The following is a 15,378-nucleotide window of genomic DNA, read 5'->3' on the forward strand; positions in this document are numbered from 1 at the left end:
ATATTTCTCACGAGCAGATGTGTGCTTATCCAGGCTACGTGCAAACTAAAGCATTGCTAACAAGGAAAAGTTGGTATCATTTTTAGTCCTGACATGGTTCCCCTCTATAAATGGCTTCCCTTATGCTAACCTATGCTAACCATTGGCTATGTTTATCTTAGCTATTTAGGAGGTGCTGACAAATTCAGTAGCATATTAAAAGGAGTATACCCCATGACCAAGTGAGATTTATTCCTGGAATGCAAGGATGGCTCAACATACAAAAAATTGATCAACTGCATTAAAAACAATCACTACATTAACAGAATGAAGGAAAAAAACCTCAAATGGTCATTTCAACTGATGCAGAAAAACCGTTTGACAAAATTCAACACCCTCTTGTGGTAAAAACACTGAGCAAGGTAGGAATAGAAGGAAACTACCTCAACAATAATAAAAGCTATATTTGAAAAATCCATAGTAAACATCATATTCAATGATGAAATGGAAAGTTTTTCCTCTAAGATCAGTAACAAAGTAAGATATCTACTTTTGTCACTTCCATTCAACACAGTCCTGGAAGTCCTCCCTAGAACAATTAGGCAAGAAAAAGAAAGAAAACACGTCCAAACTGGAATAGAAGCAGTAAGATTATCTCTGTTTGCAGATGATATTATCTTATACAGAGAAAACCCTGAAATTCCACAAAAATCTTTTAGCACTAATAAATGAATTCAGCAAAGTAGCAGGAGGCAAAGTTAACACACAAAAATCAGTTACATTTCCATACACTAACAATGAACAATCTGAAAAGGAAACTGTCAAAAACAATTCCATTGACAATAGCATCAAGAAATATAATACTTAGGAATTAACTGAGGAGGTGAAAGATTTGTACAGTGAAAACTGTGAATTATTGCTGAAAGAAATTAAAGAAGACATAAATAAATGGAAATGCATCCCATGTTCACGGATTGGAAGGCTGAATATTATTAAGATGTCAATACCACCCAAAGTGATCTACAGATTCAATGCAATCTCTATCAAAATCTGAACAACATTTTTTGCAGAAATAGAAAAACTCACCTTAAAATTCATATGAAATCTCAAGGGACCCCAAATAGTCAAAATGATCATGAAAAAGAAGAACAAAGTTGCAGGACTTTCCTGATTTCAAAACTTACTGCAAAGCTACAGTAATTAAAAGAGGGTGACGTTGGCATAAATTCAGATGTGTAGATCGATGAAATAAAATAGAGTCCAGAAACAAATCTTCACATATATGATTTTTTTTTCTTGAGGAAGATTGGCCCTGAGCTAACATCTGTTGCTAATCTTCTTCTTTTTTTTTTCCTCCCCAAAGCCCCAGCACATAGTTGTGTATCCTAGTTGGAAGTCATTCTAGTTTCTTCTCTGTGGGATGCCACCACAGCATGGTTTGATGAGTGGTGCATAGGTCTGCGTCCAGGATCCAAGCCAGCGAACCCTCAGCTGCTGAAGAGGACTGTGTGAACTTAACCACTCAGCCAAGGGGCCAGCCCCCGCATATATGATTTTTGACAAGGGGGCCAAAACCATTTAGTGAGGAGAGGACAATCCTTTCAAAAAATGGTGCTGGAAAAACTGGATATCCACATGCAAAACAATTAAGTTGGACTCTTACCTACCAGCACATACAAAAACTAGCTCAAAAGACATCAAAGACCTCAATGTAAGACCTAAAGCTCTAAAACTCTTAGAAGAAAACATAGGGCAAAAGCTTCACAACACTGGATTTTGTGATGACTTCTTGGATATGACTCCAAAGGCACAGGCAATGAAAGAAAAAATAGACAAATTAGATGCATGAAGATTTAAAAATTTTGTGCATCAAAAGATACTATGAACAGAGTAAAAAGATAACCCACAGAATGGGAGAAAATATTTGCAAATCTTATGTCTGATAAGGGATTAGTTTCAAGAATATATAAAGAACTCCCAAAACTTAATAACAAAATGACCCAATTCAAAAATGTGCAAAGGACTTGAATAGACGTTTCCTCAAAGAAGATATACGAATGGCCAACAACATGAAAAGATGCTCAACGTCACTAATCATTAGGGAAATGCGAATGAAAATACAATGAGATACCACCTCACACTCATCAGGATGGATACTATCCAAAAAATAAAGGAAAAAAAACAGAAAATAACAGGTATTGTCAAGGATGTGGAGAAATTGGAAAGCTTATGCACTGTTGGTGGGAAGGTAAAATGGTACAGCTGCCTTGGAAAACAGTATGACAGTTTCTCAAAAAAATTAAAAATAGAATTACCATATGATCTAGCAATTCCATTTCTGAGTATATACCCCAAAAAATTGAAAGCAGGGTCTCCAAGGGATATTTATACACCATATTCATAGCAGCATTATCCACAATAGCTAAAATATGAAAGCAACCCAAGTGCCCATCAACGGATATATGGCTAAGCAAAATGTGGTATATACATAGAATGGACTATTATTCAGCCTTAGAAAAGAAGCAAATCCTGACACATGCTACAACAGAGATGAACTTCAAGGACATTATGCTAAGCGAAACAAGCCAGTCACAGAAAGACAAATACTGTATGATTCCACTTATATGAGCTGCCTAGAGCAGTCAAATTCACAGAGACAGAAAGCAGAATGGTGGTTACCGGGGGTGGGGGTGGGGCATGGGGGTTTATTGTTTAATTGGGACAGAGTATCAGTTTTATAAGATGAAAAGAGTTAGAGAGATGGGTGGCAGTGACGGTGGCACAACATTATGAATCTATTTAACGCTACTGAGCTGAACACTCAAAACGGTAAATTTTTTTTTTTAAGATTTGTTTTTTCCTTTTTCTCCCCAAAGCCCCCCGGTACATAGTTGTATATTCTTCGTTGTGGGTCCTTCTAGTTGTGGCGTGTGGGACGCTGCCTCAGCGTAGTTTGATGAGCAGTGCCATGTCTGTGCCCAGGATTCGAACCAACGAAACACTGGGCTGCCTGCAGCGGAGTGCGCGAACTGAACCACTCGGCCACGGGGCCAGCCCCACAAAATGGTAAATTTTATGTTGTGTGTATTTCACTACAATAAAAAAATTTTTAATGTCTTTTAATAATGTCATATTATTTTCTCCCTAAGAATTGTTTACATATTTGTTCAATTTAATTTTGGATATCTTAGTGTTATTATTTTAAGCGGTATCTTTCTTATTAAATTTTGAAGCTGTGCTTTGCATGTGCAATATTTCTATGTTGACCTGGTATATGCGTAGCAACTTTACTAAAATCTGACTAGTTCTTCCCAGTTGTATATGTGGACAATAATTCATCTATAACTATTTAGAATTGTGTTTCTTCCTTTCCCATTCTCCTTTCTTCTGCCTCCTTTTCTTGTCGTGTTGTGTGGACTAACCAAAGCGTTGAGTCAAAGTGGTGACTATGAGCCTTCTTATCCTCCTCCTGCTTTTAAGGGAAAGACTTCTCACGGATTGCCATTGGTTTTAATATTTGAAGGATGTTTGCTTCTAGATACCCTTCTATTCCTAGTTTGTCATGAAAAGTAATGGATTTTACATAATGCTTTTCATGCATTTAATTTCTTGATTTTGTGGTCTTCCTCCTTTATTCTATTTATGTGGCTCTATACCCAGTGTCTGAGGTTTCACCATAATAACACAGAGTGCTAACCCCCTTCCAGGACAGAGACAAAAAGTGAGGCTCAGAAAGGTTAAGTAGGTTGTCCACAGTCACACAGCTTGTAAGTGGTACTGTGGGCTTAGAGCCCAGGTCTGTCTGATCCCCAGCCTGCACTTTCATGCATTTGGCTATAACATCTGAACACACGCCCTCCAGGTATGACGGGCATGCTCGCCTGACACCTGAGGGCTGGGGGGGCTTGGGAGGGGGTCCCTTCTGCTGGGCCCCATTGTTGTGGTGGAGAACCGTTCCTGGAGTTGACACCCAGAATGTACCCCTCGAACCCAAGGCCTGATAAGGCCAGCTGCCACCCCCCGCCAACCCTTCAGATCTGCCCCGCTCCTCCTCACCCTACACAACTCCCTCACTTCTTCTTTTGTACCCAGTGGGGACTGTCGTGCCCTGTGACCCAGCCCTGCCAAGAAATGACACCCCTTTTGCTGAATAATTAAAAGGAGGAAATACTCACTCTATAAAAGGAAGTGAAGAGTAAGAAACTCAAGGCAGTCTGGACAAGCAGAAGGGGCAGGCCTGGGCTCAGGCAGAGCTTCGAGAGTCCAGCTGGGGTCCGGGTGCACCCTCGGGTTGTAGATCAGAGGGGCCGGACCATGTGGCTGCCCCCAGCTCTACTCCTCCTCAGCCTCCCAGGTGAGTGCAGCTGCGGCCTCGGGAACTTGGTACTGCAGGGGGGGCAGGGGCAGGGAGTGGCTGTCCAGGGTCGAGAGCAGGTGTCGCATCCGGGGAAATGAGAAGGGACTTTGTTAATTCATTCAGAAAAGTACATGGGGCCCTACTGCCTTATGAGCATGCATCAGGCCCTGAGGACATGAAGGGAAAAGAGAGAGAGGGCTGGCCGCTAAAAAGAGGACCCGGACGGCTCAGTGGGTGAGACACATGGATAAACAACACCGACGGTAGGACACAGAAGGCACAGACGGAGGTGTGCTCAGAGGGCGAAGCCGGTCTGACTGGGGGAGCTGCAGAAAGCCCCACAGAGGCTGTCCATCTGATGAGCCTGGAAGAAGGGATCAGCCCTTGCAGCAGAGAAGCGTGAAGAGCGTTCCAGGGAGGGGGGCTGCTAAGCCAAGGAACGGAGCCTTGAGAAAGGATGTTCGTGCAGAGAGAGCTCTCGGTGTGCAGGGCGCCGCGGGGCGACTGGTTGGACGTGAGGCTGACAACGCAAAAGGGAAGATTACAAAGGGCCTTTGACACTGCGCCCAGGAACTGCGACTTTTGAAGAGAAAATTGCTCAGGTGGAAGAGGGGAGGGGCTCGAGTCTCTCTTCTCTGTTGAAAACTACTGCGCTCACTGGAGGCCGTCAGGGGCCAGTCTGGAAGCTTGCACCACATATGCAGTATGTGCGGGCTGCACAGTCCTCTCTGGGGGCCCGGGGACTAACCATCTGGCACAAACAGACTGGTTCACAGAGGGGCTGCAGCGGGGAGCAGAGCCAGGGAGTCAGGAAACTCGAGGTCCAGTCCTGATCGCGCCGCACGATGCGGGCAAGCTGTTCTCAGACCTGGATTTCCGGTGTGAATGGACAGTCCCTGAGGCCCTTTCCAGCTCTAACGCTGTAGGACCCTATGATTCAGATAGGATATAAATAGACTAGGGCTGTGAGCGTTCCCGAATTATCGCTGCCACTGCCGATCGTGTCGATGATGAAGAACCCCGTGATGATGCCTGTAGACCGGCTGCGAGGGCAGCGGCTTCTCTGTGACTGCAGCAGGCTTCCAAATGGCCCAGAATTCCCAAAGGACAGCAATCCAGAACGCCTGCCTCTCCCCCCGCCTCCAGCTCTGCTCTAGAGTTCAGAGACCCCATCTGCTCCCTCCCTCAACCCCAACGGCTAGTTCACCTGGAGGTCAAGGAGAAGGGCCTGAGCTCACACACATAACACACACAAGGGAGTCAAATGCACACCCGCATGCAGTCACACCCTGCACACGTCAATATTCTCACACAGTCCTACACAGTCACAACCTCACACTCACACACACACGGTCCCACTCACAGTCAGACACACACGCACATATACTCACACACAGGGACACAAAATGACACATACACTGCACACACCTTCCAGTCACACACACGCTTACACAGTCTCTCCCATTCACACACAAATTTGCTCTCATACTCACACACAAACACACACATATATATCACAAACACGCTCAGACACACACACACACAGAGTTAAACATACACTCGCGCACACACACTCTTCTCCCCCAGACGAAGGCAGAGACCCACAGTGGCTGTTCTGTGGCTTGGGGAGGGGGCGGTGCTGCAGAGGCAAGACGGGGAGTCCTTGCTCCTCCAACTCTGAGGTAACGTGGGAAGTGGGTGGAGTTAGGATAAAAGAAAAGCCACCCGGCCAGGTGTTCACCAGCAGACTGCCATTAGCCCCTCAGGGGTTATTTCTTGAAATGAAGGAGAGAAAGTGGACGGGGTGGAGTCAGGATGACCCCTCTTCTGTAGGACATTCTCTTGTCTGCTCGGTGACGTGATCCCCCCACAACCCCTGTAGGAGGGAGGGGCACTGCCTAGAGCAGGTGTGCAGGAAGTGTTTGCAAGTGGAAGAACAGACCCCTGAGGAAAGTGACACGAGAATGGCCAGGAGCACAGACTTGTACCCTAGACATTACTCTTCAGACCTGGAGCCGGCAGGACGGCGTGGGGCCGTCACAGAGACTCCCCGCCCCGTGACAGCAAGTAAGATGGCCTCGAACCTCACGGCACACCCCACACCCCGTGCGCATCTCTGCTCCGAGTTCCCTCCTTGGCTGCCTTTGACTCATTTTGTGTGTCATTTGTCACCTGCTGTCAGCCCAGACACGGAGCTCAACCATCGTCTCCATTTTGAGACAATTCACACTAGGATTTCACAGATGTGGCAAACTTTCCTGAAGGCCTGACATGAAAGGGGAAGGGGAAATTGAAATTCAGACAGCCTTATGCTTTTAAATTCCACCAGCCTGTTCTCTGAGCCCTGCTCCCCGCGCTCTGCTTTTGCGCCTCTTCCTTCAAACCAACTCCTGAAGGTTCTCAAAGGCCTAACTGATAGTTCCATCCATCCTACTCTGTGTTTATAAAAACCTGCCACGTATTTTTTAAAAACGAGTCAATCACATTATAAACACTTTACTGTGCAATTAAATTGCCAACACTGCCGCTGATAAGACTTCTATTTCAAAATAGCAGTATGTCTTTTCTGCTGTTTGTCATTACTGGCAAATACGATCTATACTAAACCCCTGCTTTCTGCTATAGCTGTGTGATTTTTTTTCTTGAAGAAAATGACCGTCTCTGTTGACTCTTGCATTTAATTTTCATTTATATCGATTTCCATCTCTTAGCAGCCCTCTTCCTGACTGACTCCTTTTTTGTTTTTTAAAATCTTTTTTTGTTTTGTCAGTTAATGATATTGTAAACATTTTAACATTATAGAAATGTATGATTTAGAAAGTAAAATTTCCCCCCACAAAACCTAGTCTCAGTGCTAACCATGGTTAAAAGGTTAGAACACATATTTTCAGAATTTTTCCTATGCATGTACTATAGAAAAACCACAGAAATGGAATCATACGTATTGTTAGGCAACATTTTTTAACCTGATAATAATACACCTGGGGCATCTTTCCTATCGTTATCTGTGATTTGTCTTTTTCTTTTAACCGTGTTATGGATGGGCCATAATTTATTCGCCCAGTGCGCATGAACAGCATCTGAGTGTGTTTCCAGCATTTGCTGTTGCATTAGCACTGCAATGAGCATCCTTATACTTCACTGCCCATTGCTGTGGAAATTGCAGTTAATCCTAGAACTGAAACGATTAAGTTCAAGATCCTGATGACCAGCTTCTTTTCAAAACAATCATAAGCTTTATTGATACCTATCAGACACTGTGCAAGACACGGGGGCTGGGGGTGGGAAGAGAGAGGAAAAACAAACATCAAATCTCTGCTCTTCGGGACAGAGTATCCTAGCGAGGGAGATGGAGAGAGAGACACTGCCAGTGATGGAAAAGTACCAGTGCGGCATTCAGGTGCCTAAGGGTTATGGGAGCAATGGGAGGAAGTCTGGCTGGGGAGGGAAATAAGACTTTGCAAAGAAGGCTAAACCTTGAAGGAGATGTCAAGGGTGAACGGATGGGCAGGGCCTGGAGAAGGGGTTTCCAAGTGGAAAGAAGGACATGAGCAATGACACAGCTGCTTGGGAGGGCATATCAGAGTAGGGGGAAGAGAAAAGTGGGGCCCGATTACAGGGTAGAATGGGAGGCAGGGAGGGGCAGGAAGTGGCACTGAACAGAGAACTTGGATCCAGATTTTAAAAACACTTGAATGTCAACCCACAGCATTTTAAATCGTTCTGAGGCAGTGGGGCACGGCTGCAGGAGAGATCCTGAAAGATTTTTTAAATGCTCACCACAAGTGCAGCTGAGGATGAGGTGGGGGCACTCCCAGTGCATAACTCCAGCAGAAACACACAGAGAAGACTGGAGGAGGGGTGCAGCAGGAGCTGGGGAAACCCCCCTGGATGCTATGGCCATGATCCAGGCACCAGATGAGGGCCCAACCTATCGACAGGCTATCGATGATGGGGCAACCCCCAGATGTCTGGAATTTGACACATATCCAAGTCTTATGACAACCTGCATGGTGGAGGTAGCATAGCCAACTTAGAAACAAGGAAGCGAGACCCAGCGAGGTTAAGTAACTCACCCAAGGTTTCCCAACTAGTTTGTGGTAGAGGAGTCTTTCTGTGTCCAAAATTCATTCTCTTTCTGCTGTGGCATGAAGTCCTCATGGACTGTGACGGAAGAGGGAAGAAGAAAATCATTTTGAGAAGCATTGTTGAGGTAGAGTTGACCAAATTGGTTACCAGTCGGTTGTGGAGGGAGAAGAAGGGGACGGGACCAATGAAGATGCTAAGTTTTCTAGTTAGATGCACTAGTGACTAGTGACGTTGTGGATTTGAAGAACATAAAGTTAGTTCTGCTGACTGAATACTATGTTACTTCATGGTAGGTGCTGTAACAAATTACCACAAACTCAGCGGCTTGAAATGACACAAATTTATTATCTTACAGTTCTGAAGGTCAGAAGTCCAAAATGGTCTCACTGGCCAAAACCAAGGTGTAGGCAAGGTCGCATTCCTGCTGGAGGGCCTGGGGCAGGATCCATTGTCTCGCCTTTTCCAGCTTCGAGAGGCCGCCTGCATTTCTTGGCTCATGACCGCTTTCTCCATCTTCAAATCTCTCTCTGCCTCTGACACTAACTCTCCTTCAACCTTCTTTCACTTGTAAGGACCCCGGTGATGGTGTTGGACCCACCTGGATAATCCCTCTCAAGGTCCTTAATTTAATCCCATCTGCAAAGTCTTTTTCCATGTAAAATGACATATTCACGGGTTCTGGAGTTAGGACATTGGGTTCTGGAGTTGGGGGGGGGCATTATTCTGTCAATCACAAATGCAAACCTCAAGTAAACGAAAAGAGCGTCAGGGAGAAGATCAGAGGCGTGAGGAGGCAGCACGTGCCTGATGCAACGGACCCCACTCTCTCCACCCCACAGAGACCCCCGGCCTGGCCTTGAGGCTCTGAGGCCATAAAATGGTCAAGAGAGGCTTCCACTGTACTTCTCTGTGCTTATGCACTTCCCTATGGTCAAGGCACACGTGGACGTCGCCAAGGACAGAGAGAGTATCTGAACACAATCAGTTTAAGTGGAGTCAATCCATAGACGGCAGTACCCATCCAACTCATGCTCACCTCTAACCTGTTCCACTCCCATCAGGCCTTTGCTAGTCTGTCCACTCGACCCCTCTACTAGCGGGAGGAAATACTGAAGAAGGGTAAGTTCAGGTGGAAGAGGTGGTGCATTTAGTTCTGTTAACTATTTCTCTGGGGGTAGAGATAGCCAGAGTGTATTTGCAAAGGGTAGGCTGGAGCTAAGGTGAGAATTTGGGTCACCAAAACGGATTTGGGAACCATCAGCATCTAGGTGATCGTTGAAACCATGGAAATGGAGGAGCCTCTCCATGGGGTGCATGAAGGAGACAAGATGAAGGCCGGAGAGAGCCCGGGGTTAGCCCCATGAAGCTGGCTCCCACTGGCTCATAAGAGCTGCCTTGGGACAGCTCTTCCCAACTCTGTGATCAGTGACATCGCATTGATAGCCTGAAACCCGCCATGGGGGGATTATTTACACTACGGAAGTGGGAAAATACCACAATCCAGAGATTTTCTTTTCCCTCAGAGGGCTGATTGTTAACTATTTACCAACACACCACTGTTTACACCAAGATTTGAAGAGAAGTGAAATCAGTAGAGACAGAGTAGTCAGAGAAGGAAGAGATCAGACGAGAAGAGTACTGAGGGGACGAGGAAAGAAAGTGTCAGGAAATCAGGAGTGTCACATGCTGCAATCAGGCCTAGGGAGATGAGGACCAAAGACCAGGGCACTGTCACTGAGGGAGCTGATGCAGAAGCTGGATGGCAGAGAAGGTGGACGTGAGGGGTCATCTAGGGGGTGGTTGGGAAAGCCAGGGACCCTGGTCAAGTCCCTGGACATCAGTCTGGGGCCATGTGACCCTAGGGGGCTCCCTGGCCAGGCCTGGTTTAAGGGACAGGAGCTGTATCTTGAGATCCTGTCTTCCAGGCTATCTCTCCATCCAAGGCCCAAAGTTTGTGAGAGGCTCAGAGCGGGGCTCCGTGACGGTGGAGTGTCGCTACAAACCACGATGGGAGACCTACACGAAGTGGTGGTGTCAAGGAGCAAGCTGGGAATCATGCAAGATCCTCCTTCAAACCACAGGGTCAGAGCAAGAAGTGAAGACAGACCGTATGTCCATCAGGGACAATCAGAGCAACCACTCTCTCACCGTGACCATGACGCAGCTCAGGCGAGACGACACTGACATTTACTGGTGTGGGATTGAGAGACTCGGACCTGACCTTGGGGTACAAATTAATGTGACCGTTGACCCAGGTAAGAACTTTCTCATCTACACTGTGAGGCCCTGACGCTCAGGACGGGAAGGGTGAGGGCATTTCTCCCTCTTCCCGAAGGGCAGGAGGGGAATGACTGAGACATGACTGAGACACACAGATGGGGATGGAAATGAGAGAAACTAAGGAAGACCAGCAGCCCAGCCCTCCTGTCCCCATCCCAGTCCCTGGGGTCTCTCCGAGGTATCCAGCTGACACTCCGAAGGGCTGGCAGGGATTGGGATGGGAGTGGGGACATGGACGCCGGTTTCAGTGACCCATGGCCCAGCCCTGCTCTCCCAGGACTGGACAGCCTGGACAGCCTCACATTCTTGCACTGGAGCTCTGGGTGGGCCTCGGACACTCTAGGAAGTGGTCAATCTCTGGTAGTCACACCCTGGACCTGTCATTACATGGAGGGGAGCACCCAGGGCAGCCCCGAGGAACTCCAGGAACTTGGCCAACCCAGAGTGGGTCTGGGCAGTTAGAGTGCCTCTCCTCTCTGGGCCCCTCACCACCCCATCCTCTACTTTGTCTAACTGGATAAGAGTGAGCAAGGGGCGAGAGGGACCCAGGGACAAGCTCGGGTAACAGTGGACACTTTAAGGAGAAAGGAAGGCTTTGACCATTGAGTCAACATTGGGGGCCCCTCTGGCTGCCATGAGGTTTCCCCTGAGCCTTGACCCCATCAAGGGATTCCAAGGTCTTCCTGGCAGCACAGTTCTGCTGCTGTGGCTGGTGCCTGACAAAATGCCCCTCTCCGCTTCCACCCAGCATGTGTGTGCCCAGTCATGCCTCAGCCTGGCGTCCATTGGGCATGGTAGATGGTGATGGGGAAACAGACAACACCAACTTTAAAACAAGCCCATTTATTGCTAGGGTTGGGACCAGAGAGGGACACAGGGGCTGCCACTGGGTGGAGTGGAGTCCAGAGAGGGCCAGCCAAGCAAAACTTCCCAGTGCTGCCCAGTAGGGGAAGCCAAGATCTGTGGGGACAGAAAAGGGGTTCATGAAGACACATGAGCAAGAACCGAGACAGGCTAAAAACATGCCCCACGGAGATCCTTAGGAAGAAAGGCATTTAGGGGTCTTGGGGGCGTGATTCAGGGAGGCTCCGGCAGAGAGGTCAATCAGGGGCCTCCACAGGGGCCATTATCACTGCAATTTCCTGGCGTCCTGCCAGGAGCTATGTAGTGTGAGCAAAGCCTGGGACCTCGCAGAGAAGTGTTTACCAGGCCCAGGACTCTAATAAAAGGCCAGTCACAGCTACTGTGCCTTGACCAGTGCCACGCTGGGCCCAGGAGCCCATAACCGCGCTGCTCTCCATAAAGTGTCTACATGGTTCCTCCTACAAGTGTTTCATCCCTCGCAGTCACTGGGCACCGTGTAACCCGAATGTACCCTCTGACTCACCAGCCTTCCCAAGGCTACTCCATTTCCAGAACCATCTGTTCTTGAGCCCTGCTCAGGCACTGCTTGAGCAGAAAGGACCAGAGGTTTTTTATCCCTCAACCGACAGTCCCACTTAGAGGGGTAAGTGGAGAGAGTACGAGAAGACTTCTGTCTCTCTCCAGAAGAAACCACAGGGCCTACTCCTATTTAATTTTTGCTTCTTCTTGCCTTGCCTGAAGATGATGGAAAGGTGACTGTGTGTTGTGATTCAGATGACTCGGCAGAAAAGGGAGAAGCCCGAGCAACTGTATCCAAAGAGACGAAGCTTCCTATTCCAGGGGAAGGGGGTCTCCTGGTGAGGGCTGGCCGGGTGGGAGTGGAGTTGGGAGTTTGCACATGAAACCCCAGGCTGGGCTGATAACCTGTGGCCTGCTTTGCCTGTGTCTAGAGGCAACCACACCAGCAAGCCTGCTAACAGCCAGCAACCAAACAGGAGTGTCCTCTGGCTCCTACATCCGGTGAGTAGCTGCAGTCCTTTCTCCTGCCCCTACCTCTCCTAGGGGCCTCTCCTATGGGGCAGCTGACCCTGTGCAGTCACCTGATGCCAGAGCCCATCATATTCAGAGTCAAGGCCCAAAGCCCACCCTCCATCTCCCTCCTGCCCGTGCCACTCGTCATCCGCCATCTTCTGGTTCTGGCCCTCACCAGAAAACTACTCGCTCTGCAGACCTCTTCTTTATAAGCACCATCTACCCATTCAGTTGTCAACAAAAAAGCACCTCATGGATGCCAAGGGGAGATAAGACACAAATATCCACCATGCAAGGCATCGGGGGCCCCAGAGCAGGAGGGTGAGTTAGCACCCTGGAGCTGGCATTGGCGGGAGCAGCGAGAACCCAGAGGCGGCAATCACAGCCTGTCTCCAGTGATGTGCAGGCACTTCTACTGGGCTGAGATGCACTTCGGGCACAGAGGGGTTCCAGAAGGTGAAATGAGAAAGGAAGGTGAGCCCAGTGCAAAGCAAAATCCAAAAGCCGAGGTTGCTTCTCAGGAGCCCTCATGGTTGAGCCATTGGGAAGGTCCAGAGGGGTCTTTGGAGTGAGGTTGCTGGGCCCAGCAGGCTTTGCTGGGCTGGCTAATGGCTCCACAGTGTCAGGGCGTGACCGGCCTGGAAGGGCCCAGGGCTCTGATCACTCTGCCTCCTCTCACAGGACCCGCTACATGCTCCTGGTCTTCGTGAAAGTGCCTGTCTTGCTCATCTTGGTCGGTGCTGTCCTCTGGTTGAAGGGGCTGAAGTACAACAGGGACTGGCCATCTACACGAACTTGTCCTCTGACCTTCTGACCAAGGACACAGCCCCTTAGACAGAGGGATGGGATGAACCTTCCGACCCTGGACCCTATTTCCAGAGGACACACAGGATGTGTAAGAAATGCCTCTGAGTCCTCAGGATGCAAGGGCTGAGGCTGGGGGCCCTGGAGGCTGGCCGAGCACCCTCCCGGCTCTGCACAGCTCAGGGACACAGCTCGGCGTCATCGCCGCCTGGAGCACCAGCACCTTGTTCCTACTTCTCACGTAGCAAAAGCCCCACCCCACCCCGCCAGGGGTCGGAACTTATGGTCAGGAGCTGTTGGGGTGCAGTCCAAGGGCAGACGGCCATGTCCCCACTGCGGGAAGAACTCGGACACAGAGCCAGGGACACAGCGAGAAGCAGCAGGGATGTGGGAGAGAGACTGAGAGATGCAGCCCTGCCCAGTGCCTGGTTTGCTCCAGGCCGGAGACCAGCCCAGCCCACTCTGTGTCTCAGTTTCTGATGTATGAGATTTTTCTTAAGCTAGTCAAGTTGGGTTGTGATGGCTTGTGCCCATGAGAACCCCAGCTGATGCACACAGAGGGTGATTCTGCAGTGAGTTCCCAGTTCTGGGGTCTGAGAGCTTGGACATCCCCTCTGCCCAGGGAGGACACCGCTCTGAGTACATGGACAGAGGAACGACCGGGAGCCTTCCTGGGCCCAGGCCCAGTGCTGGCCTCCCTCCTTCCTCCTCCTCCTCCTCATCCATCCTGGCTCCCTAGCTCCCTGCCCCACCCCACCCAGGGGCTGGGGCTTCCTGGGAGCTGTGACTTGGGAGTCTGGCCTGCGCCTCCCCTCAGCACCACTGCTCAGCTCTCCCATGGGGCTGCTGGGCCTGGAAACTACCTCAAGATTGGGGAGGGTGGGGTCACAAAGACAGTCTGAGGAAATGATGTCATCTCTTTTAAATAATGTTGTTCAAATAAGGTTAATTAAAACTGTCTGGGGGGAATAACGTTGCCTCTCTTAAACGCTGTTGTTTAAATAATCTTAATAATGAAAAACGTCTAAGGGAAATGACGTCGTCTCTTTCAAGTGCCTCACCGACAGCGATGATGTCCTTGGATGTCACTTTGGGCCACGTGAGTCATGGCCCTCACACCAAAGGGGGCTTCGCTTCACCTCAGGAGAAACAGTCTCATCTGAGATGTGCCCCCCACTTGCAAACACACACATACACACGTTTGGACTGTTTCCCTTTGGTTTCCCTCCTCAGTTTGATTGAGGTATATTTCACAAATAAAAACTGTGTACATGTAAAATGTAGAATGTGATTTTTTAACGGTGTGTACCTTTAAAGTGTTATGATTTAATATACATATACAAATATACGTAAACGTATACATTGTGAAATGAGTACCACAATCAAGTAGATTAACACATCCATCCATCCATCACCTCACATAGTTACCTTTGTTTCTGTTTTTTTTCGGTGTGGTGAGAATGCTCAGCAAATTTCCAGGATACAACACAGTATTGCTGACTCCAGTCACCGTGCTGGACAGCAGACCCCCGAATTTATTCATCTCATGACGGAAAGTCCATACCCTTTGGCCAACCTCTCCCCATTTTCCCCACCCCAGACCCTGCCCCCGGTACCCACCATTCTACTCCCTGGTTCTGAGGGATGTTTCCACCTAGAACCCCACTGAGGATGTGTCTACCAGGCCCTCTGTCCCAACAGGTGGGCCCTGGTTCTCAGCCTCACGAGGCCACGGGAAGGTGCCTCACCAGAGGACAAAGGAGAAGGGGCTCTCCGGTCCCCAGCATGGTACCTAGAACCTCCCCTCCCCACCGAGATGCTCTAATCCCCTCTCTCTGCCCGTCAGCCAATGAGAAACCTTCTCTCGCTTGGTTGAGGGCTCTGGTCAGTGACAGGCCTGAAAATTCTGTAGAGTTCGAGTCAGACTAAGACCCTTTAAGGCACCCTGTTGGGGACCAAGGCCCACAGTCCAC

The 15,378-nt window shown here is 48.8% G+C and overlaps 1 protein-coding gene across 2 annotated transcripts; it reads left to right on the forward strand.

The window, feature by feature from the left end:
* Positions 1 to 4,148: 4,148 nt before the first annotated feature.
* Positions 4,149 to 14,684, forward strand: LOC103546547 (CMRF35-like molecule 7). 2 transcript variants are annotated; one of them, XM_008513179.2, is made up of 4 exons: positions 4,149 to 4,333; positions 10,351 to 10,680; positions 12,520 to 12,589; positions 13,283 to 14,684. In XM_008513179.2, exons 1-4 carry the CDS (start codon positions 4,294 to 4,296, stop codon positions 13,413 to 13,415), a joined length of 573 nt encoding a protein of 190 aa, XP_008511401.1. In that variant the 5' UTR covers positions 4,149 to 4,293; the 3' UTR covers positions 13,416 to 14,684. The 2 variants fall into 2 exon arrangements, with proteins under 2 accessions (XP_008511401.1, XP_008511403.1); XM_008513181.2 differs by having other exon boundaries at positions 4,153 to 4,333; positions 10,507 to 10,680.
* The last annotated feature ends 694 nt before the right edge of the window (positions 14,685 to 15,378 follow it).

Source organism: Equus przewalskii, chromosome 10, assembly GCF_037783145.1.
Source record: "Equus przewalskii isolate Varuska chromosome 10, EquPr2, whole genome shotgun sequence".
NCBI lineage: Eukaryota > Metazoa > Chordata > Mammalia > Perissodactyla > Equidae > Equus > Equus przewalskii.